General features: G+C 34.7%; 1 protein-coding gene across 2 annotated transcripts in view; it reads right to left on the reverse strand.

Moving 5' to 3' along the window:
- Positions 1-605: 605 nt before the first annotated feature.
- LOC145293730 (ciliated left-right organizer metallopeptidase-like) overlaps positions 606-24813 on the reverse strand; it is a 109027-nt gene continuing 84819 nt past the window's right edge. For both annotated transcript variants that reach the window (XM_080140181.1, XM_080140180.1), the window contains exons 10-18: positions 22671-22773; positions 20145-20211; positions 19361-19454; positions 15877-15972; positions 11187-11309; positions 10559-10682; positions 7447-7665; positions 6688-6796; positions 606-916 (exon numbers count right to left, since the gene is read on the reverse strand). In XM_080140181.1, the coding sequence (XP_079996307.1) occupies positions 754-916; positions 6688-6796; positions 7447-7665; positions 10559-10682; positions 11187-11309; positions 15877-15972; positions 19361-19454; positions 20145-20211; positions 22671-22773 (1098 nt within the window). In that variant the 3' untranslated portion in view covers positions 606-753. The remainder of the gene's footprint in view (positions 917-6687; positions 6797-7446; positions 7666-10558; positions 10683-11186; positions 11310-15876; positions 15973-19360; positions 19455-20144; positions 20212-22670; positions 22774-24813) is intronic.

Consider the following 24813-nt stretch of genomic DNA (forward strand, 5'->3'; position numbering starts at 1 on the left):
AAAAAAAAAAAAAGTCTTGGAATGAAGGAATACTAGGATTTCATACTGAAGTATTTTGGTATTAAAAGATGGAATTCTGATCCCTGTCATTCTCTTTCTCTCTCTTTATTAGTGATGGGGCCATTCCGATATAATTACCAATTCTGATTATTTATAAATCTGTAAATATTTAACTATAAAGTTGTTATTTTCTGCTTACCATAAAAACTCATGTTTAATGTGCAGATATTTTATCAAAAATAAAAGCACACTCGTGGGAAGTTGATCTATAGATTTTAGTTTTACTGATAGTTTAAAATCAATAAATATTCAATATTTTTATTATTAATACCAGCAGTGGAAGATTTTGTTTTAAACAAAATCAAATAGAAAAAGATAATAGAATTGTTTTTGGCATCGGAAAATAGGTATACATTTTTACGAGTCATGATTCTGATTCCAATCAATCGTCCCAACACTAATATGTATGTGTGTCACTCTCACAATCTATGTGTGTGTGTGTGTGTGCGCGTGTGTGTGTACGTACTACCATTTTGTACCCACCTTTCTCTCATATTTTGTGTCTTACATTCTGATTCTTTCTCAAATCTCTTTACATTTCTCTATTTTTTTTCTATCTCTGCCTGTCTCATTTTGTATATTTGCTTTTTTTTCTTTCTTTCTTCCACAATCTGTAACTTTCTTCATCTTGTCTTTCTGTCTCTTTCTCTCTGCGTCTCCATCTCTTTGTTCTATGTTCTTTTGGTTGGTGCCTTAACCGTTACAAGAGCAGCATCGATTCTGGAAGCAGATGGCCGCGATTATAATGAGCACAAACGCCACAACCAGCACTGTTCCCATGGCAAACATCTCGCCCATCGAAAGACCCCCGTCACCATGAGGAGTTGGAAGACTTTCCTCAAACATTGGCATATTACTAGAAAACAAAAGAAACAAACATGAATGATACAAAAAACATAGAAACATGAATGATACAAAAAACATAGAAACATGAATGATACAAAAAACATAGAAACATGAATGATACAAAAAACATAGAAACATGAATGATACAAAAAACATAGAAACATGAATGATACAAAAAACATAGAAACATGAATGATACAAAAAACATAGAAACATGAATGATACAAAAAACATAGAAACATGAATGATACAAAAAACATAGAAACATGAATGATACAAAAAACATAGAAACATGAATGATACAAAAAACATAGAAACATGAATGATACAAAAAACATAGAAACATGAATGATACAAAAAAACATAGAAACATGAATGATACAAAAAAACATAGAAACATGAATGATACAAAAAAACATAGAAACATGAATGATACAAAAAAACATAGAAAAATGAATGATACAAAAAACATAAACATGAATGATACAAAAAGATACAAACAAACATGAATGATACAAAAAAATATATATATATACATTAGTATAATAGTTTGAATTACGGGGTGTCTTAAATAAGTTTCAGATTTGTTGATAGTCCATACATGAAGCAGTTTTCAAATACAATTAGCGAAAATTTTTGCTAATTTGGCCAAAAATTACCTCCGTTTTATTTTTAGAATTCTCCGGTTTCTTTTTTTGCAGAACTCAATTTTCACTAATTGTCTCCAAAAACTATTTCCATTAATAATTAATTTTCTACCTCATCATTTATCGCAATTTTTGGGTATGTTCATTACTGTGACGCGACACTTCAGTAGATAACATTGGTTTAATTTGAAATCCAATATTTCAATTTACAAATTTTGTGACAATAGCAAAGAACGCTCTTGTGACCAATTCCATATGAAAAACTGACTTATCTCCCTTGTTTTCATTTAATACTTGTAATTTTAAATTAGAAAATGGCAAATAGGAGATGGAAGTTTTTTTGTTTGTTTTGTAAAAAAAAAAAAGAAAAAGAAATAGTTCTAGCAAATCTTTTACTTACTTTTTTGCAATTTTTTTTCCACATCACACCTAAGTATACAAGTGTTGTTTTTTTTTAAATACATTAAAAAAAATGTTTTTTTTAGATATCCAATTCTAATGGATAAATACCAAATTCTAAAACATAATTTATATTTAGTACTTTTTTTTTTACCCCAAACAAGGCACAGTGCCACTTTGATATAGGGAGCTACTATCAAGGACATAAATTGCAAGGATACTATAAAGGGAGTTGTGCAGCAAGATATCTGTTCACATTACACTTGAACTTCTGCATGTCAGTACAGTTGGGGAAGCAGGAACCTGAAAGAGAGTTCCAAAGTCTAGTAGTTCTGGGGGATGAAACTATTAGAGTAGAAGGCTTTCTTACATCTACGGATCTCTACTGTGTAGGGGTGGAAATTTGCTGCTTGTTGAGGGGTTTTACATCGAGGAGGTACAAGAGCTTGTAATTCGTCGGAGCATCCACCATTAAAATACTTGTAAAACAAGCAGAGAGATGCAACATTCCGTCGATGGGACAGAGATTGAAGCTTAGATGACAGTTCAGGACCTATCAGGTTGGCGACTCTCTTTTGAACCCTGTCCAGGAGTGAGAGTCTAGCCGTAGATGCACCAGCCCAAATGTTACAACAATATTCCATACATGGGCGAATGTTGGCCTTATAGAGGTACAGGATACTTTCAGACGTAAGTAACTTTCTAGCATGGTAGAGAGAGCCCATCTTCCTCACACCAGCCGCGGCAATGCCCTCAATGTATGTTCCAGCTCATGTCCACTGCGAACGTTAAGCCGAGGAGTTTTAACATACTTTCAGGTAATATATCTTTAGTCATAGTTATTGGTGGTTGGGAAGGTTTCTTGTAATTATTAATGGAAACAAGCTTAGTCTTGGCAGCATTAAATGTTACTATCTATTTTTTTAACCCCATTCCTCTACAAACTGGAGATCTTCCTCTAGGGTTTCCGCCATTGCCTTAGGTATGTGTTCATTTGTTTTCCCCTCATGCCTACTATAGAGCATGGTGTTGTCAGCAAATATGCCCATCTCAGAGACAATTTTATCAGGGAGGTCATTTAAAATAAAATAGGAATAATAAAGGTCCAAGGATCAACCCCCGAGGTACTCCCGCATTTATATCACATTGTTTAAGCATCAAGGACAACCTGGATTCTTCTTTTACTTAGAAAGGATTTCATTATGTTAAGTATTCGTTTAGTAATACCACAGGATCTGATTTTTATGAGAAGACCATCATGCCATACCCTGTCAAAAGCCTTAGATATATCTAAGGCTACTGCCCTGCCCTCCCTTCCCCTGCCTTATCCAGTGCATGGTATATACTTCACAGATAACAGTTAGAATATCTGCAGTAGAACACACTTGCCTAAAACCATATTGATGGTCAGACAGAAGTTTAGCATGTGTAAGGTGGTGGACTAGAGCTTGATTAATTATGGACTCAAATATTTTAGTGAAAAGAGGGAGGAGGCTAATGGGGTGATAATTTAATGGATCAGTACTTTTGCCAGAATTCTTGTAAACTGGTATCGCAGAAGCAGTTTTACAGCAGTCAGATAAGCATGATTTGTTAAGGCACTTGTTGAAGAGAACTGGAGTAACCTCAGCGGAACATTTTTTTTTTTTAATAGTGCAACTGGGATGAGATCAGGTCCACTTGCTATTGAGGTGTCTAGGTTTTTTATGATATCATGTACTTATCAGGTAATTACGAAAAATAAAGTTTTTGGGCCATGATGAATGATTGGATGCAGGAGTGACCAACTGTTGATCATATTTGAGGCAATTTTGATGTTTAAAGTTCTGAATCTTTTTAGATGCTGACTGTTTATATTAATTGTGTTGATGAAACTATCGTTCTCATCTGGAGTTTTATTTTGCCAACGTTTTTGTTGGATTGTCCTTTGACCGTCATTAGGCATGTCGGCTGTTATTTGGAAAAGAAACATTGCACAAATAACACTCAAAAAAAAAAAAAAAAAAAAAAAAAAAAAAAAAAAAAAAAAGAAAAAGAAAAAGTCCAATGTGAACAAGTTCTAATTGAATCGTCCCCCTAAGTAATCCAAGTTACAAAATTCCCACTGTTTACTATGCTAAAATCACAATGACTAATGTATACCTATTAACCCTTATCCTTGAGTGGCCTCTGGGCCTTGATAAGTGGTGACACCCATGTAAAAAAAAAAAAAAAAAAAAGATCAATACAAGTAATATAAACGTTGATGTTTGTTTAAAAAGGAGTTTAAGATGAACTGGTCACATTGTAAAGTTGAGCGACCAGTCCTATCGTAAGAAAATATTTTATTCTGAACTAAACATAGGAACTAGAGCAGGGTTTCCCAACCATTTTCGGCAAACGCCCTCTTAGAACACTCAGATACCTACTACCGCCCCTCCCTCCCTCCCTAATGCAAGTCATACTTAATTAAAATGAATAAATGAATATTCATATAGTTTATTCAACAAAATTCTACTCTGTCGATCGAATGGAAACAGTAACATCTAAGGAATCAAATGGGTCAATTACTAAATCATACCATTGCTAATATAATAATCAATAAAAATTACTAAAACAATAATCAATAAGATAAAAATCAGAATAATAATCGCAGAAATCAGCGATCAATATACAAATTGTTGTTTATGATCAGCAACAAATTTAGAAACACCAAGTAATCTTACTAGAAGTTCTTAGTCTTTCACTTTTCTTTTTCATCATTGTAATAAACTACATCAAGCGTATCTCTGTTGATACAATCAATGACAATGGACTGATGTATCAACCGAGAAGAAGCTCACATAATCCTGCACTTTACATCACAGATACTGAGTTTGCTGATGATATTGCACTGTTGTCTGACAACCTCATTAGCACCCAGGCACTCTTATCTTCTCTTGAATCAGCAGCAAACTGTACAGGGCTTCACCTGAATGCTACCAAGACTGAGTGTATGCCAATTTACATTCGCAACAATCATGAAATTAAAACCATCATAAATAACATCCTTAAATGTGTTGAAGAGTACAAGTATCTACGATCACACAGCAGAAACTCTGAGAAAGACTTTAACATTAGAAACGGCATGGCATGGACTGTTTGTAATAAAATGGATAAGATCTGGAAATCCAATCTTGCTTACAAATTCAAAATCCAAGTTTTCTGCGTACTTATTGAACCAATCTTACTCTATGGATCTGAAACTTGGACTTTTTCAGCAAAACAACGTTGTTTGGATGGATGTTAAACACGTCTTTTGAGAAGAGTACTCAATATCTCATGGCAAAATCACCCGACTTTAGAAACGATATATGGAGGCTTACCGAGCGTATCAACCTCAGTTTGTAAGAGACGTGTTTGGTTTACTGGGCATTGTGTGCGTGCCACAGATGAACTTGTTTCATTGTTTGTACTGTGGAGGCATCCATCATCTCACAATCGATCACGAAAGTTAACTTTTCCAGATAGAATACAATGAGATATATTCATCTTCAAGGAAGATCTTTTGGGTGCTTTGACAGACTGGAAATACTGGCAGGGTGTAGTGAGTTCTATCTTGGTTAAGACCGTAGGATGATGATGAAAAGATCTCAAGGACCTCCTATACAGTAAATTTGATCACCGCCTACCTGAAGTCTCATAACGCTTCCTTAGTCGGTGGTATGGACTCCATTGGGAAATCTGAACTCGAGGGCTGGTAGACAGAAGTATTATAAGGATTGTTTGAAAGAGAATATGAAGAAGTGTAGAATTAATCACACAATGTGGGAGGCCAGTAATCGAAAGGTTTGAAAGTGAATGGTGTCATTATGCTGTCGGCTAAGAGCAGCAAGAAAAGTGGACTGCAAAAATCAGCCATATCTAATCATAATGCACAAGCACCAACTTTGTACAAGCGCATTTTTAATTTCAATAAATAACTGATTAATAATAAATAAATAAAAATAGTGTGTAAGTCACATAGAGGTGTGAAACACACATACAGATAAGGTAGTCAAACAATTTTATTATTGTTGTGTTCAGAGAAATAGGATGTCAGGATTATTGGATATTCTAATAACAAGTAAACCAGCTCTTTATATTGTAAACACAATTTATTCGCAGCAGAAACATTAAATTATTTACAGACTGAATTCAGTGTTTGGCGAAGCCGCCATCTTGCTTCGGTTCCCATTTTCTAGAATTCTCTAGTATTTTTTAAGGATCTATAAAGGGAGATAACTTTTACTTTCTTTATTCAAAATTATTCCCCCTTTTACCGCTATAACAGATTTATGGAAATAAATTACTATTAGTTGACTGGTTGGTTGTTTTTGTTTTACGGCATATCAACCTTTTTCAGGTTATTGAATGCCGAATCTCGTTATTTTGACGAACGATTTTTTTTAATGGAGTATATTTGTTTTTTTAAGTTGGATTCTATTTAACCCATAGTTGGGACCCAAACAGGTACTACCACTCCGGGTCAGAGTGGACCTGGGAGCAATGGCAATTAAAGGGTGGCTCCATACTCCTCAATGCCCGCAAGGTGGGGCCTCACCATCGGATATAGTTTTAGGTCATATCCAGGACCGTACTATTAGTTGAGGAAGAGGTATTAAGTTGGACCTTTTCAAGTTTTGAAAGTCAGAATTGGAAAGTCAGAGCCGAGCATTTGGGCTACCAACTCCGCAACCCTGGATAGCACGACATCAACTCAAAGGGTCAAACTCACCTGATATAAGTGGCCGTATGTTTTCTACCCGTGTCTGGAATTACAATAGAAAAGTTCCCAGCAAAAACAGCTTCATGAAGCAGAGAATAAACTCGTTTGCCATCCGGACCTGAAAGGAAGAGAACAATTATTTGAGGTTGCTAGTCTCAGTCTTTTTTTTCGATACATATTATTGATTTGTGTGATTCAATTCCTTGATTATTTTGCTCCAGCTTGTCTAACTCATTGATTTCAATCGTAGGTGTGTACTCTTTTCTCCTTGAAATTCTTATGAACGAAAAAAATCAACTCTAAAACTTATCAAATCTTTCTTGGAGTTCATATATCAGATCTGTTGCTCTTTTGCTTCTCTTTTCCTTGCTTCCTTTGTTCCAGTTCAAACACAAACTACGGAGAATCATTTGGAGTTTCTACAATGATCTTTTGGCAAGTCTGCTACATAATTTTTTCAATGGGCGAAAATCACATAAAAAATAATTTGTGACTTGTGCAGAGCATTCACCAAGCGTTTGCAGCAGGTTATTGATGCACAGGACAGTTACATTGAATAAAGTTTGTATATTTTGAATCTAGAAATACAATTGTATATATTTGTGTTTGGGTGATCTGTATTGTTTATCTATTTATATAAACACGGACAAAAAACTTTGTAATGGGTGTATGTTCATCAAAGTAGTTGACAGTAAACATGATTAAAAATGAGTAAATTCAAGAAGTCCAAAACAACATAATCATAGAAACAAACATAATCATACGTACCACTTTTAGGGGAACTTGGAGGTAATAATTGGAAACTGACAATTGTTCCCCGTCGGACTCGGAAACTGGTCAATCTCCGCCTATCCAGTGGCTGGAGTTCCAGCACTCTGTTAATGATGATCCTGCGGAAAGTGTCCATTTGACTTCCTTGGCGTAAATAATGATAGTCGAGGTCTTCAAAAACAATGTTTATTAAAAATGGTAATGGATATACCATTGCTGAAAAATTAACAAGAAAAAAATTTATTATTACTATTTAGATAGATAGAGTTATATATTTATATAGCTCTTTACAAACGAATAGAACTGTTTATGCAGTTGATAATTTATTATATAAAAGCGAAAATCTTTGTGTGTGTGTGTGTGTGTGTCTGCGTTTTTTTTGTATGTCCGGCAAAGGCTGTTGCCGGGGGGGGGGGGGGGGACACTCATACTCGCTAGATTATAATATCTCCGATTTACGAAATGAGTTCGCCTGTATCTCTTATTCCAGCGACTTTTCTGTTACAAAATTTGAACTGTGATTTCATTTCTCTATGGCATGATGTTCGACCTAGAAAACACACACATTGACATTCATTTAATTGCCTGCTTCTTTTTTTAAAGTTTAATTTCAACTGTTATCACTTCTCTGCCCTCGTAGCGTCGTGCTAAGTTATGAGTTATGAGGCTATTCGCCTCAAGGCTTCAGGGTTCAAGCCTACCCCCCTACCAAAATATTTTTTTTTTTTTTTGATCTACAAACACCCGGGCAATGCCGGGCACCCCCGCTAGTGTGTGTGTTTTTTTTTTTGTTTTTTTTTTTTTTCTTCCTTTGAAGATTGTAATGCCGGGTATGGGGCAGCCATACCCGACATTACAAAAAACCAGCTGCCAACATTGCCCCGCCCGCTTTTTTATTGAAACCAACCGAGAGCTCTTTTTAGTATCCTCGCTGTTCCCTTAAGTGCAATTGTCTGAATCTCTTTTGCACTTGGTTCACCAGGAATATTAGTTAGGTAGGACTTCAGGTTCTTCTTCATAAGTCCTGTGGCACCTATGATAACTGGTATGATCGATATCCCTTTTAGGTTCCAGTTTCTTTTCATATCATACATGAGACCTTGGTATTTGGTCTGTTTCTCTCTTTCAGCTCTGTTAAGACCGCCATCATTAGGAACACTCACTTCAATTGTTTGTATGTCTGCCAAAAAACTTTCAACACATGCAACGATCACTGACAAAACTGGTATTGTTAGAAAGATCAATCTCTCAAACGACAAATATTCAAAAATTGGCCAAAAACATTAATTCTTTGACCATCAACTGGGCTGTTTTTTTCAAGGAGGTGTCAGTTTTGCATCCACATTTTTTGCAAGTCATTCATGCCTAGCAATCTCAACGTATGTTTAAAAGATGTTATTTCGAAAGCCAGTGATGTCATAAGTGCACCATGGGCGAGACGGCTAACATGCTTGCTTTTTTCACCTTCTTTTCCTCTTTCGGTTACAAGTTCAGGCCTGGCTACTGCAGCTAATTTTTTTTTTTTTGTGCTCGCACAGGTCCTCGCTGCTATTTTGATTGAAACAAAAGTTCATTTATTTTTTTTTTTGAAGGGGATTGGTTGCTTGATATCCTTACAATTCCACCTTTCAACACCCGGGCAACGCTGGGTACCTATGCTAGTCTATTATATAAATCTTAGTTGTCTGTGTGTCTATGTATATATTTGTATGTTCACTAAAAACTTTTGTCATCCGCATTGAAGCAGCATGAACATGGTACTGTTAGAAAGAAAAATTTCTCAGACATATATAATATGGAAAAATTAGAAAAAAATCGTCAATTATGTCATGTAAAATTGTTGTTTTGTTTGAAGCGAAGAGTGGGTGGGGTGGGGTGGGGGGGTCCAGTAAAACCTTGGTTTCAACGTTGTTTGTTAATAGTGCATGCGTGAATGGTCAATTCGTTGTTTCATTTTAAAAAGTTAAATTTTCAGCGTCATAACATCTGTGCCATCGTGATCCGATCGATAACGTGTTAACTTACAAGCTTAAGTTATGCAAGTCTGCGCCCAGCATTTTTCTTATCTTTTAGAATTCTCAACTTTCTTAGATACGTTTACCACACGGCTTTTTTTCCCCCTTTTAATAACAGAATAAGATGGCACCCAAGTCCCATTTTTTTTTTATTTTATTTAACCATATTTTATGACCAGACAATGCCAGGCGCCCACTGCCCCTACGTTAATGTGTATATAAGAATTAAAATTTCCCTTCCTTTTGTAGCTTGTACTGATGGAATAGTAGTTAAGAAGTCTGACTGTTGACAATACCAATTGGCAGCACATGCACATTTAAAGAGCTATGACACACAACAAAACAGTCTCTTTGTGAATAAAAATTAAAGAGCTATGACACACAACAAAACAGTCTCTTTGTGAATAAAAATCTCATATATTAATTGCAAAAAACATCCAGATAAATTTCCCACAATGTGTGTGCATGTATGAAAATAGTTTAGAAATTCCTAGTTAAGGAAACAAATTTGAATACAGTTTAGCATTAAAATTCTAGTCGGTGTCTCCTTCATAAATACGAGCCTGGATGCCCAGCACTGCCCGGGTGTTTTTAGGTGTGTGTTAAGTGAACAAAAAAAAAAAAAAAGTGGTAATAGGAATGCAGGCTCGAAGTCGTACCATGAAGGAGGAAAAGAATGTGAAAAAAAAAAAATTAAAAATGTGACATGTTTGCTGTTGCGTCCATCGCCAAACCAGAAGTGACGTAGGTTTAAATTAAGGCTAGACAATCGAAAAGAGGGGATGACTTTCGACAATATTAGCAAAAAAAGCGACCAGTTGAGGGTGAAGGAATTAATGTTTTTGACCAATTTTCCGATATTTATCGTCCGAAGTGTTGAGCTTCAAAATTATACCAATCTTGTGAAAATCCGTCGCCTCTGTTGAAAGTTTTAGGCAGTCATACATACATACATACATGCATTTAAACAGACAGGTGAGATTTATAATAAATATGTTGTCTACCTACGGAAAGAATCATGCTAGCTGTTTCACCCACGGCCATCGATGAAGTGCTTTAAGACACAAAGTTTCTTTTTAAGGCAATGTCCTCACCTGTTGACATGCTGTATAAATCCGGTGAACTAACGGGCTGTCGAGTACTCGTTTCTCGGTTAGATTTTGTACACAGAATGCCAAGGATTTCTGGGCAATGCACAACACCATGGTAACCAGGAATCTAGAAAAAGAAAAAGGGAAAATTCAGATTCTGGCAAACACGCCAAAGGGAGATAACTCTAGTTAAAGCACCGACACCCCCTCCCCATCTTTATTACTAGCTTTTCTTCCTAAAAATCGAACCTTTTGCTTTTTGTTTTTTTGCTGTAAAAAGAAAAACTACTTGATGAAATCAAGTTAATTTTTTTTTTCGGAGAACTTCGTTCCATAACAGATATGTGCAATATAACCTTTTTTCGATATTTTCATTTTTTAATGTCTTCATTAAACTGTACAAGTACCAGATATTTTACCAACAATGTAAGAAACCAAAGTATTAAAAAAAAAATATACAAGATAATGTGACGTTTGTCGTTTCTTTCGCCTATCATGAATACAACTATTCTTATCTTGCAAGTGAAGAGCTCCATTTAAACCTTAAACATCAGAAATGATTCAAGGGAGATAACTGATATTTAGAGTTGGAATAGAGATTTTTTTTATAATACAGACAATTGTGACTTACTGAAATGCTTTTCCCCATCGGACAAGACGTCCATCGTGAAGATTTGACCCGAATGTCATAGATACGTTTTCCACGGCAACGGAATTCATAGCACATCCCTTGGGTATCGTAAGAGGCAGAAGACTGGAAAAATAAAAAAAAAAACAAATAAACAAGATTAGAATATAGATTAATTGTATTGGTTGGTAATTTTTTTCTAGAAGGAACAGATTTTTGAGAAGCAGATAGTGCAATTTTAAGACACACGTAAAGAAGGTTTGTTTTTTGTTTTTTTTTTACTTGGAAGCCACCACTTATTAAGGTCCAAAGGTCACTCGAGGATAATGGTTAATGAATGTAAGGTGGTAGTTTAGTAATCATTAATGGAATAAATTGGGTAGAATTTGGATTATTTAAGGGGCAGCTCAACAAGAACTTGTTTACATTGGACTTGAAGGGTACCATATTATAATCGGCAAGGAAGCAGAACAGTGTTCCACAGTGGGAAGTTCTAGGAAATAAACTTTGTTCATGGAATCTGCATTCAGATTTAGGCACAAATAGAGAGTGAGGGAAATCGTTTATAATGGTTGTAGCTAGCCAGGTATTTTTTTGTGAAAGTTTGGCAAAGGGGAACCATAGATTGGAGTTCAGTCGAGCACTTACCAAGTTACAGCAATTCAGGAATCGTAGCTTTTTATCGGAGGTGAAAGAGACAAGTTTTGATGTCAAAAAACAAGGCATGATTTAGATTTTAAATTTAAAAAAATAAACATCTGAAAAGTTTGTAAAACTATGACAGTCGTTTACCAACAATATGGAATCGATGCCTCCGTTCAGTCTCGAAAGACAAAGGATACCCCCTGTATAGGCAGCTGCGTATGTCCCCCCCCTCGCCAATCTTTCTCAAAAAACACCCAACTAGCTGAAACCACCGTCAATAATTTTCCCCACTCCTTATCTGTGCCTAAATCAAAACGTAGATTCCATGAACAAAGCTTCTTTCTTAGAACAGCACGCCTGTGGAAGTTTGTTCCGCTTGCCTGTTTCCCTCCCGACTTCAACCTGGATGTCTTCAAGTCCAACACAAATTCCTGATGAACCGCCCCCTTAAGTAATGACACCTTATCAATTCTCCAATACTATTGCTACACTATCCTATTGATTACTGGACACACAATAACCCTTATCCTCGAGTGGCCATTGGGCCTTGATAAGTGATGAACTCCATGTAAAAAAAAAAAAAAAAAAAAAAAAAAGCCAAAGATTGTGCAATTTCTAACCACACCTCTTCTGAATCGGCATGGCTTGAGTTCAGTGGCACGGAGAAGCCTAGGACAATTGGAGCAATGCAGAGATAAGCGGGGAGCACATACAGCACCTGGAATTCTCAAATTGATCATCTATTTTATACTGACCAGGTTCAACATTGCTTAACTTTGGTGATCCAATGGAAACTGGTGTGTCAACATGATTATGCCCAACGAACTAACAATATAGAATACAACTTAAAAAAAAAAAAAAAAAAAGAACAGAAAATAGATGCAAATTAGGAAATAAAGTTTTTTATTAGTTTTCTTTTTTAATTTTTATTAATAAGTGACTCATTTATCAAAGCTAAAAGTCACTAAAGGATACAAGTTAGTGAGATGAACAGATTATAGATGTGCCCCAATGCTGAAGAGCCTTATACTCTAAAAGTTTCTTCCCTCAAACTGATAAACTTTGGAATTTTCTCCCTGTGTCCTGCTTTCTTTGACTGTACTAACATGCAGAAGTTGAAGTGTAATGTGAACAGACATCTCACTGCTCAACTCCCTAATTAGAATGGCCCTTTATACATGGTCTCTAATGTACAGCAGTCTCTTAAGTCACAGCGCCAATTTTCCTTATTTGTTGTGATGATGAGTAAAAAAGAAATTTTTTTAATGATGATTAATATTATGAGAGGATTGAAAATAATGGAATGATTAAAATTTGACTTATGGAAATAATTTGTGAAAGTGTTTGCTTATATTAGATTTGAACATGATCATGTTGTAGCTCTCAGGGAACTAATCTGTTGCAACGTGTTTGACAGATGGAAAGTTTTGAGCAAAAAACTGTTTGCAAATTTTTTTTTTTTTTTTTTACTTACCGCTTCATGTGCAGCTCCCCAAACTTTAGATGGACAAAACTAAAAATTACTCGTAAAAGATTTCTCCTCTTCTGACCGAGGATGGAACAGATACTTACACTTCGATCCTAGTCCAAGGATTATTTATCTCCCTTCCACGGCAGGAAGGCGTGATACACAAGTCTGAAAGTCAGATTGAAGAGCTTGCAAAAGGTGTTTCAGCAGCCCTGTCAGTATTCCTCAGTAGGGGCACCTCAGGCGATTAGGAATAAACTAACCTATTCTCAAAGAGAAAAAGCAAAGCCTGGAAATGTGGACCATCTAGAACTGCATAGGACCAGTAACCTACTACAGTCAACAGGGAAAAGATCAGAAATGGCTAAAGTTCTGTTGACTTTACTTAGGTGTCGCCACTTATCAAGGTCCGAAGGCCACTCAAGGATAAGGGTTAATGAATGTGAAGTGGTAGTGTAGTAATCATTAATGGTATATATTGAGAAAAATTTGGTTATTTATGGGGACAGCTCAAGAACTTGTTTACATTGGATTTGTAGGCTACCATATTGTATTCAACTGGGAAGCAGTTCAATGGAACAGTGTTCCACAGGCAGACATTCTGGGAAAGAATTTTTGTTCATGGAATGTGTGTTTAGATTTAGGCACAGATAGAGAGTGGAGGAAATCATATATAGTGGTTGTAACTAGTTGAGTGGTTTTTTTTGGCAAGGGGGAACCATAGATTGGAGTTCAGTTGAGCACTTGCCATGAAAATAATGATAGAGAAAAACTCACAAAATCTGTTCTGTGGGAAAGAGGTCGCAGGGAAGAGAAAAGAGCGCCACCTACTAGATTTCGAAGCTGGTTTTGAACTGTATCAAAGCAGGATAGGGCATGCCAAGCATCACCCGCTTAGATGTGGCAACACTACTCCATTTTAGGGCCTACATGGCTCTTATACAGATAGGGGATTGCATCAGCTGTGAGATACCTTCCGGAGCGGTAGAGTGATCCAACCATTTTTCCAACGATCTTGGCAACAGAGTTGATGTATGTGTTCCATTTTAGATCAGAAGCTTATCAATATATGGAGTTCTCAAAGAACAAGAGCCAATCATTTCAATTGGGGTGTGATGAGGGTCAGAGTGATTATGATGAAAGGAGAGAAGCTTGATTTTCACTTTAAGTAATGGCATTTACTTGGATACTCCACCAGACTAGATCAATTCTTATCCTAAAATTCGGTAAAACCAAGAAACCACGATAAAGATTTTTTATCTGTACTTATACATAAAAAGCACTTTGTCTGTGTGAGAGAGAGAGAGAGAGTTTGTTCCATGCTGCACTGATTTTTTTTTAATTTCACACAAATATACTTCATGTAGCTGTGAGTGTTCTTAAATAGGCTTTGTATCGGAATGTCTCTGATTAGTATCAAAAATCTATAATCAAAAAATATCCGATTAAAGAAAGAACAATCTGATTTGGCTAAAGTTAACACCCTTAGACAGCCTAACATCACAATTGCATTAGAGAAGTGTTATCACACAAGCAGAAGTATTCAACATAAAATCAACAGTAGGTTCTTTGATAAGACATTTTAAATGAATGTTTCTGTTTAGAGCACAACAGAATCATTATACTTGACTTTTGTATTTTAAACTTTAATTCAAGCCATTATATAAAAATAATTTTATAAAATCAACAGTAGGTTCTCTACAGTGCAATGTAGACTATATTGATAATCGAAATAATCCGATGAAAGAACGTGCAGGCTATCTTACCAAAGATAACACTGTACACAGTCTAACACAACAGGTGCATTTAAAAAGTTTTATTACCACACACCCCAAAAGGTTCGACACATAAAAATCAATAGTAGGTCGTTTGATATGACAGCGGCGCATTTGAAATAAATGTTTCAGTTTAAAGCAAAATTGAGTCATGATACTTAACTTTTTTCAATTTAAACTTAAATTCAAGCCATTATCACGGCAGAACCAGTAAGATGCGCCTATAAAATCAACAGTAGGTTCTTTGATATGACAGAGGCTCGTTTGAAATGAATTTTTTCTGTTTAGAGCTCAACTGAAGCAGGATACTTGACTTTTACATGTTAAACCTTAATTCAAGCCATTATATAAAAATATAAAAAAAATCAATAGATTCTCTACAGTGCAATGTAAAGTACAATGTATTGGGAACTGAGTAAGTACAGAGCGGTATGTAAAGTTTCCTCCTGATGCACTGCAGTGGGTCTCTGACTAGAGCAGGCAATCAATTGATTTGATTAAACAATGAGTGAATTCACTGATTTCGATGACAATAAATTAAAAATATGGAAGATTAATACTCATTCAATCTCGCGCAACATCGACTTTTCTTGCTCATAAAATCATTGCTTGGTCAATCAGGGAACTGAAAATTAATGTTCTTCACTTCTTTTCTAACTCGACGTTTGAGAGGTAGAGAAGATATAGATTGAGCATTCAGATATCGACGTATCCCATACGTGTTAGACCCAAGAAGGGACTCCTTGATTTTTGAGAACCTACTGAAGTAAAATGTAAACAAAGGGAGAAAAAATAAAATACTTACATCTTTGGTGATGTTTGCCATGAAGCACCTACTCCGATGTGAAAACATTTCGCCACGATCTTTGGGAGAGTTCTTCACTGGTATTGAGCAGCGGTTCTGTAAGAATTTGAATGAGAAAAGAATTAGGCTTTTCTTTAAAAAAAAAAAAAAAAAGAAAAAAAAAACTGAACGTCGAAAAAATAAATTAAAAAAAACAATGGTGTTTACTTAATTTTTATGTCAATTTCAACCAAATTCACTTGATTGTCATGTAAGTAATATTATTGCATTATTACAAAAAACAATGAGTTCAAAATCGATTGACCGCCATCATTCAGTTACCTCCCCTGTTTATTATTAACTCTCACAATTTACTTAAAAAAAAACTATTTTCATTAATAACTAGCTGGCAGCCTGGCATTGCCTGGTTGTACAATACATTAAAACATGATATTTTAATTTATGCAAATTGCATATGTGTTATTATAGAATCAATCCTCTATTGAATATTATATATTACAAGGAATAATTTGCCTGGTGGACTAATTGGCAAAAAAAAAAAAAAAAAAAAAAAAAATATAATAATGATAGTGTTGTTTATCAAATTCCGTCCGTGTTTGTTTACTATATTATGTCAGCTGATATTTGGGTTTGATGCTAAATTCCCTAGAAAAGTCACTTCTGATTAATGTTTAGTTTTAAAAATGAAAAAATGATTTGCGGTGATTTTAAATGATACCTATTCTTTTATCATAAATTGAACTCATTAAAAAGAAAAAATTAAATTAAAATGGTGAGGTATACCCGAGCTTGAACAAGCGATCATTCAATCTGTAGTCGAATGCTCTACCACTAAACTATATATCCAGATTATAATAAATCCATTTTTTTTTTTTTAAAGAAATCATTTGCTAAGATTTTATTATCTCCCTTTGCCGGTATAACGTAAATATTCCTCTGTAAAAATTATTCTTTTTATCTCTAAGAGAGAAAAGCTATTTTTAAGATCATACTTTTTTTTTATTTTCGATATTTATAGGATGAATTTCTGTACACAACATATCGAAGAACACTGCCAGACATATAAATTACGTTTGTGTGAAATTTGCAAAAGATAGGCTCAGCCGTTTCAGAACCTGAGGAAGTTATATACAGAAAATATTTAAAGACATAATCAATACCGAGAGTAAAATATTTTTTAACTGGCACAGCAACCGGCGTTGCCCGGTTGTAAAATATGCTTCATTATGTTTTAATTTATGCAGATTTTGTATTCATTATAAGACCCTATTCTCTATTGATTATTGTTCTGGGGGTAGTTAGCACCCCTATATTCATGATAATATGGATTCGTCTGGCACTATATAAGCCAGACATTTCTGCTCTCGAGTGAAGAGAACACATGCAGTTTAACCACTGGTAGTGAACACCAGGACTTTTTTTTTTTTTATGGTAGTCACCACTTATTAAGGCCTGGAAGCTACTCGGGGATATGGGTTATTGCATGTACAGTAATCAATGGGATAATATCGTAGTAATCATTAGTAATGGAGATTTGATAAAGTGTCTTACTTAAGGGAACAGTTTATCAGGAATTTGTTTATGTTGGACTTGAAGACATTCAAGTTGTGGGAAACAGGCAAACGGAACAGTTCCACAGGCATGCACTTCTAAGAAAGAAGCTTTGTTCATGGAATCTACGTTTTGATTTAGGCACAGATAAAGAGTAGAGAAAATTATTGACAGTGGGTTCAGCTAGACAGGTGTTTATCGTGAAAGATTGGCAAGGGGGGACCAAAGATTGAAGCTCAGACAAGCACTTGCCATGGAAATAACGACAAAACAATGACAGGCTCGCAACGTCCCTTCTGTGGGAGAGAGGTTGCAGGGAAGAGAAAAGGGCATCCTTCATTAGGCTACAAAGTCTATTTTGTACTCTATCAAGGCAGGATAGGCTGTTTTTAGCAGCTCCTGTCCAGATATGGTAGCAGTACTCCATCCTGGGACATACTTGGCTTTTATATAGATAGAGAATTGCATCAGCAGTGAGATATCTACTGGAGCTAAGTATGTGTTTTGGGGGATCATTGATGTAGATCAGGAAGAGAGTTGGGCCCAGGATGGACCCTTGAGGGACTCCAGCATTAATACTGTGGGCCTCTGATTTCTGCCCATCAACCACTACTCTTATGAGCCTATCAGAGAGAAACGATTTAATAATTGAGAAAACATTTCCAGTTATACCATAGTTGGAAATCTTGTGAAGTAGGCCTTTATGCCATACCTTGAAAGCCTTTGATATATCAAGAGCAATTGCCCTGGAAAAGAAGCCTTTGTCTCTTTCACCTTAATATTGTAACCCCTAACCAGGATCACAATTATTATATTGTACCCAATATTATATAATAGTGATTTAAAAAAAAAAAATTAAAAAATCCTTTAATACAGGGTGACCCAAAAAAACGGGCCCCAACTCTAATTAATATCATATTTATGCATAATTTTACAATTGAGCTATGCTGGGCTAGTTGAAAATAGAATTCAGTTTCCAATTTTGCCAATGCAGCATTGTTAAGAGCGGAAATATCTGTATAACAAGGGGAGATAAGTCAGTTTGTCATTTAATCAAATAATGAATGGTGGATTGACAAAATACTAAAAACTGAAATTTATTTTCAATTTAAATTCTACTCTATAAATTTTCCTAATTTTTGGTGAGAATATTTATTTTTGCTTGATACATAAGTATGGCAAAACAAAGATTCGTACAGATTTTCAATGTTTATTTTCAAGAACTTTTCAAAACAAAATTTGGGTTGTTTTACAATCAACAGCGATTTGAAAAAGTGGTAAAAATTTGAATACATAACAAATAAATGTTACCAAAGTTATAACCAATACATAAGCATTTGTATAACTATTTTGTGTGTTTTTTTTATATAGTTTTCAATGTTTTTTTATTTCATCTCAAATATTAACTTTGTTTTTTTGAATTCCAACGAAGATAGCTAGTCTTTTTCATTTTTTTTTTTTTTTTTTTTTTTTTCTTTTTTTAATCGGCCCATCCAACCTCATTTAAGGTTATTACATGGAGGAGGGGGGCATTGGAGAGTCCCGTCCACATAAGGAAAGATTTTTTAGAGAGGGGGGGAGGTATGGTAGCCGCACTACTCCTCCACTCCCACCCAAAAAAAAAATTTTAATTATAAATCAAAACAAAAATAGAGAGATTTATTTCGATATAACTTAATATTTGGACACAAATTTTTACTGGACACAAGGAATACAATTTTCAAGGTCTTTCAAGACATTTTCCTTATTTTCAAGGATTTTTCAAGGTAATAATAAAAATAAGGCCATTTCAAGACAAAAGTAAAAATTCAAGGATTTTTCAAGGTTGTGGTGAACCCTGAAAACATTTTACTTCGAATGCAATTTTCATAGGTGTATAATCTATTTTCTGTTTTTCAGGGAAAGATGCTTTGGATGGAGAAGGGTTACTTACATCTGCTTTACTTTGATATACTCCACAGGGCTCCAAAAACATCCCACTTTGACAAGTCGCCTTATCACGATGCAAAAAGTGGCAACCTTCTTGACTAAAAAAGAAAAGAAAAAAATTTATATAAATAAGACAGTAGATGTATGTACGTGTGTGTGCCTGTGTGAAAATATTTAACGGATAAACTCTTAAACTGGTCACATAACACTGAAATTAATAGGAAATCGTAATCATCCACCAAGGATGGTTTATAACGAGTAAAATCTTTGTTTGGATGGATGAATAATGTGCACAGACATAATTTGGTAAGTTGAAATACAAAAGGTTCATTTCAACTTGTCGACACATTTCTATTACTTTGTGCATGCACAAAGTCATTCTAATAGACCAACTAGCAAGGTCTCATGTATGATATGGAAAGAAACTGGAATCTTAGGGAGATATCAATCATACCAGTTATTATAGGTGCTACAGGGCTTATGAAGAAGAACCTGAAGTCCTACCTAACTTATATTTCTGGTGAACCAAGTGCAAAAGAGATCCAGACAATTGCACTTAAGGGAACAACAAGGATACTAAAAAGAGCTCTTGGTTGGTTTCAATAAAAAGCAGGGCAATGTTGGCAGCTGGTTTGGCTGCCTCATACCCAGCATTACAATCTTCAAAGGAAGAAAATTAAAAAAACAGGGAAAAGTATCCTCCTGACAAACCTCTGTACAGAGATAGCTTAGATACTCGAGACTAGTTCTTTTACGTATAAAAAGTGAGTGTTTATAATTTCACTTACCTTCCTGAGCAGAAATATTTGGTATCGTTCACACACGTATCAAGTTGACCAAACAAACATCCTTCACCTACACCAAGAAAGAAAAAGTAAAGAAACAAAGTAAAATAAATGAAAAAAATTGATACTTGGAGAAAATAAAATTGAAAAATAACATTTTATTTTATGCATATATATATATTAAAATCTAACTCAAAGTTATCTATTCGGTTTTCCAATATAACTTTTAAGCAGACAAATACAACTTTGATTCTGACTTGCCAATTTTTATTTGTTGTTGTTGTACCATGTTATAGGCACTATATACTTTGTTACAATTTATTTTAAAACTTATTTAGTCAGACCCAGACAATAATATGAAATAGTTTGGGTTTTTTTTTAACTAATTACTGAAAAAAAAAAAAAATAGAAATCAGCAAGGTGGAATAACTCATTTTTTTAATTAAAAATATAAGAGTTGAACCTGCAGAGGTGGAATCAAACCCAAGACCCTCAGTTACAAGACCGGAGTGGTCTTGGCATCACACACCCATAGAAGTAGACTCGCCCGCTTACATAAGAGGCGAGAGCGGGTTACTTAAACAAGACATTCACAGCAACAAGGGTTCTCTCAAATATACGTCTTCTTGCCGATACTTTACAGAACCCTTTTACAATTAAGATTTTATTTCTTTTTCTGTAGAAGTTAAAAAAAATGCGAAAGGAAATGAAAATTAAAAACTAAAATGACTTCGATATACACATCGGTACAGTTATAATATGTTGCTTGGGATTGAATGTCTTATCATCCCCAGCCCATAACACTATATTACTTTTATTTTTACATTTCATAATTTTTATATTTTTAGAGTAGGGCCCAAAGAGGGACTCAACATTGACTGGGTATAGGAAGATATAAGTAAACGAACCGATTAATACCTGATGTGATATTAGGACAGGTCGGGACATGCCATGCCAACTTAAAATTCAGTCATGGGAAAATAACATATGGCACTTAGAATTCCCAAATAATCATCCATCTGATACTAGCCACGTTGCAAAAATTTGGTGATATAATGAGAACCGGGGGGGGGGGGGGGGCACAATTATGATGTACGTCTCTTCTTTGGATGTCTTTCAAGCATGCGATTATACAGTTTCCTATATTTTTTATGCAGTCATTTGCGTTATTGGTGTATGTCGCAAAATCTTTTAAACGGCGTCGGTTAGGCAGTAGCTGGCAGAAAAGGCAGTGTTGCATCGTATCATCCTCCTCACATCTTCTGCCTAAAGAGTGCATTATCACGTGCATTACCTCTGCTGAGCTAAAGAGAGACTTGTTTATCCAACGAAGGAATTCCGAATTTGTAGGTAATTTGTTACGGGTTATAAAAACCCTTATAAGGTTCAGAAATGGTTGCACCCCATATTAAGTTCTTTGGCCTTGTGTCACAAGAGAACGTTTGACTACCTGTGAACATTTAAGGGAGTAAATATGAAATAGAAATTTCAGGCAAAATGGAAAATTAGATTTATGGAATAGTGGATAAGCAAGTCAACAGATTAGTAGAAATAAGGACACCAACACATCATTAAAACTGGACCAAGATATTTCAATCGATTCATCCAACCTTATTCATTTTATCAAATTCCATTCATTTGACCCTATTCGTTTTTACTAAATGAACAAGTTCGGATGAATCGGCCCAAATATCTTGGTCCAGCTTTAATGATGTATTTGTATTCTTATTTTTTTTCACTTGTGAGTGACCACTTATTGAAGGCCACTCGAGGATGATGGTTGATGAATGTAAGGTGGTTGTGTAGCAATCGCTAATGGTGTAGAATTTGCTTATTTATGGGCACAACTCAACAAGAACTTGTTTACATTGGATTTGAAGGTTACTGTGTTGTATTCAACCAGGAAGCAAGCCAGCGGAACAGTGTTCCACAGGCGGGCAGTTTTGGGAAAGAAGCTTTGTTCATGGAATCTGTGTTTAGATTTAGGCAAATAGAGAGGGGAGAGGGGATCATATATAGTGGTTGTAGTTAGTAGAGTATTTTTTTGTGAAAGTTTGGCAAGAGATGACTATAGATTGGAATTCAGTCTAGCACTTGCTGTGCAAATAACAATAGAGCAGAGAGAGGCTTGCAATGTCTCTTCTGTGGGAAAAAGGTTGGAAACAAGAGAAAAGGGCATGACTTAATAGGTTTCAAAGCCAGTTTTGAACTCTATCAAGTTGGATAGGGCACGCCGAGCAGCTCCTGCCCAAATGTGGCAACAGTACTCCATTTTAGGGCATACCTGGCTCTTATACAGATAGAGGATTGTATCGGCAGTGAGGTACCTTCTGAAGCGGTAGAGTGATCCAACAATTTTTCCAGCAATCTTGGTAACAGGTTTGATCTATGTGTTCCATTTCATATCAGGAGCACTATACTAGCATGTTGACTTGCTTATCGACTATTGCATAAACTAATTTTACAAATATCAATATGTAAATGTTGTTGTTTTATGTAGTGAGATTCAAGGGAGACAACTGTGATTACCTTTGCCCCATAAGAACTTGTCTGCAGCTGAATAATTTACTTTGTACCAACCACTGTCCTCAAACACAGCCAACGTAATTGGATCCAAGACTGTTTGGTGCGGCTGAAAGTTGATAACAAATAAACTGTTAAGAATTACGAGAACACATTTTCAGATTATATATTATTTACAATTAAATTGTGCCAATTCAAATGATGTATAAGCAAGACATATTTTTTCTTTTACAAACAAACTAGCTATATATACCCGATGCTGTCAGGTCAAAACATATTGCTAGGTTTAGTCACATACTAATCAAGATACGCAGAATATCCTAACTCTTAGTTCTGTTAGGATTTTTCCTGACAAGCATAAAACACATCTTCATCTATGAAAATCAAACAGTCAAAGGGAAATAACTCTCATAGCTTAAATAAATAAAGCTTACTTCCATTTTTAAACACTACACATATCAGCTTTAGCAAATAATTAAAAATAAATCAAGTTTAAATAATATTCCTAAACACAAAAGAATTTTATTACTAAAAACCATTAATAACATAGCGCTAATTATTAAAATAGACGTTCTATAATATAATATGTAAATTGTAATTCCTCTAATGTAGATTTCTTTTGAATAAATAGTATATATAAAAATAATGATAGAATAAATAAAAGTGTATAAAAGTTTGTTTTCAGTATGAAAATTTATGAAATAGTGTACCTTTTATATTAATCAAATTTTAAAAAGGTTTCCAAATTCCTTTTAAACTCTAAAAAGTCACCATTTTTGAAATTCTAATGACTATGAAAAAAAAAAAAAAAAAAAGGACAACATTTTTCCATGTCAAAAATCCACTAAATATTTTCAAATATTGTATTTATATATTATTAGCAGTTCAGCCCAGCTTTGCTTGGACCCTATGTACTGTTCATAACTTTATGTGCATATGTATGTGTATATATATATATATATATATATATATATATATATATACACACACACACATATATATATCTTATAATATAAAGCTGAATGTGTGTGTGTGTGTCTGGTCACGAATAGGTTCCTATATGGTTGACTATTTTAAAAAACTGATTACATATAATGATAGAAGATGTATCGAGACACAGGAATGGGTATGTTTGATCTGGAAGAACGTTGGTTCTTTAAAATTGTGGGGTCTGCGTTCGCGCCTGGTCCACAAAGTATGGAAATAAAAAATTTTAAAAACGTTTACAAGTGTTTTTGATATAGATGTACATAAGAATACTTTGATAAGTATGTTTTAACTTAAATAGGGATGGTATAATAAAATTGTGGGGTCTGCATTCGCGCTTGGCCTCCATAGAATGGAAATAGGCACCAACTTTAATAAAGACTTTTCATATCTTTCTGCATAAGTATACTTTGATAATTATGTTTCAGTTTGAAGGAATATGGTATAATAAAATTATGGGGTGTTTGTTCCACCTGACCTCCACAGAATGGAAATATGTCACAAAGCTTAACAAGGTTTTTTAATATAGATCCACAGAATATTGTGATAAGTGTTTCAGTATGAACAGGTATGGTATAATAAATTATGGGGTTTTTCTATTTTCTTTTTACTTTCATCATATTTTGCTTTGGTTTTGATACCCCCAAATTCAACCCAAATTTACAACCTTTCCTTTTCATCAATCAGAGTCCATTTTCTGTAAGCTGTTTTTGAACCCAGTCAACAACGGGTATTTTTGCTAGTATATATATATGTATACATACATATATTAAAAAGTTTGACTCATCTCCAGGTAACCTACATCTAAAATTTCAAGTGTTTAGACCCAAAATTGGCAGAGGAGTTTGGTAAAGTCTGCAAAGGTCAACTCTGTAAACTTTTACCTTTCTTGGCAGCAAAATTTTTGCCCAAAAACTGATTAAAAAGCTGGCTGCATGTCTGAATACCCTTTATGTAAAATTTTAAATATTTAGACCCGAAATTGGCTGAATAGTTTGCTAGAGATCGCAAAGGTCAAATCTTTTGAACTTTGACCCCTTACAAATTTTCGACCAAAAACTGATTAAAAAGCTTGTCCTATGTCTGAATATACTTTATGTAAAATTTAAAATGGTTACACCAAAAATTAGCTGAGAGGTCAAATTTTTTTTTTAACTTTGAC

The sequence above is a fragment of the Euprymna scolopes genome, chromosome 15 (genome assembly GCF_053919585.1).
Source record: "Euprymna scolopes isolate OS-2025 chromosome 15, ASM5391958v1, whole genome shotgun sequence".
Classification (NCBI taxonomy): Eukaryota; Metazoa; Mollusca; class Cephalopoda; order Sepiida; family Sepiolidae; genus Euprymna; species Euprymna scolopes.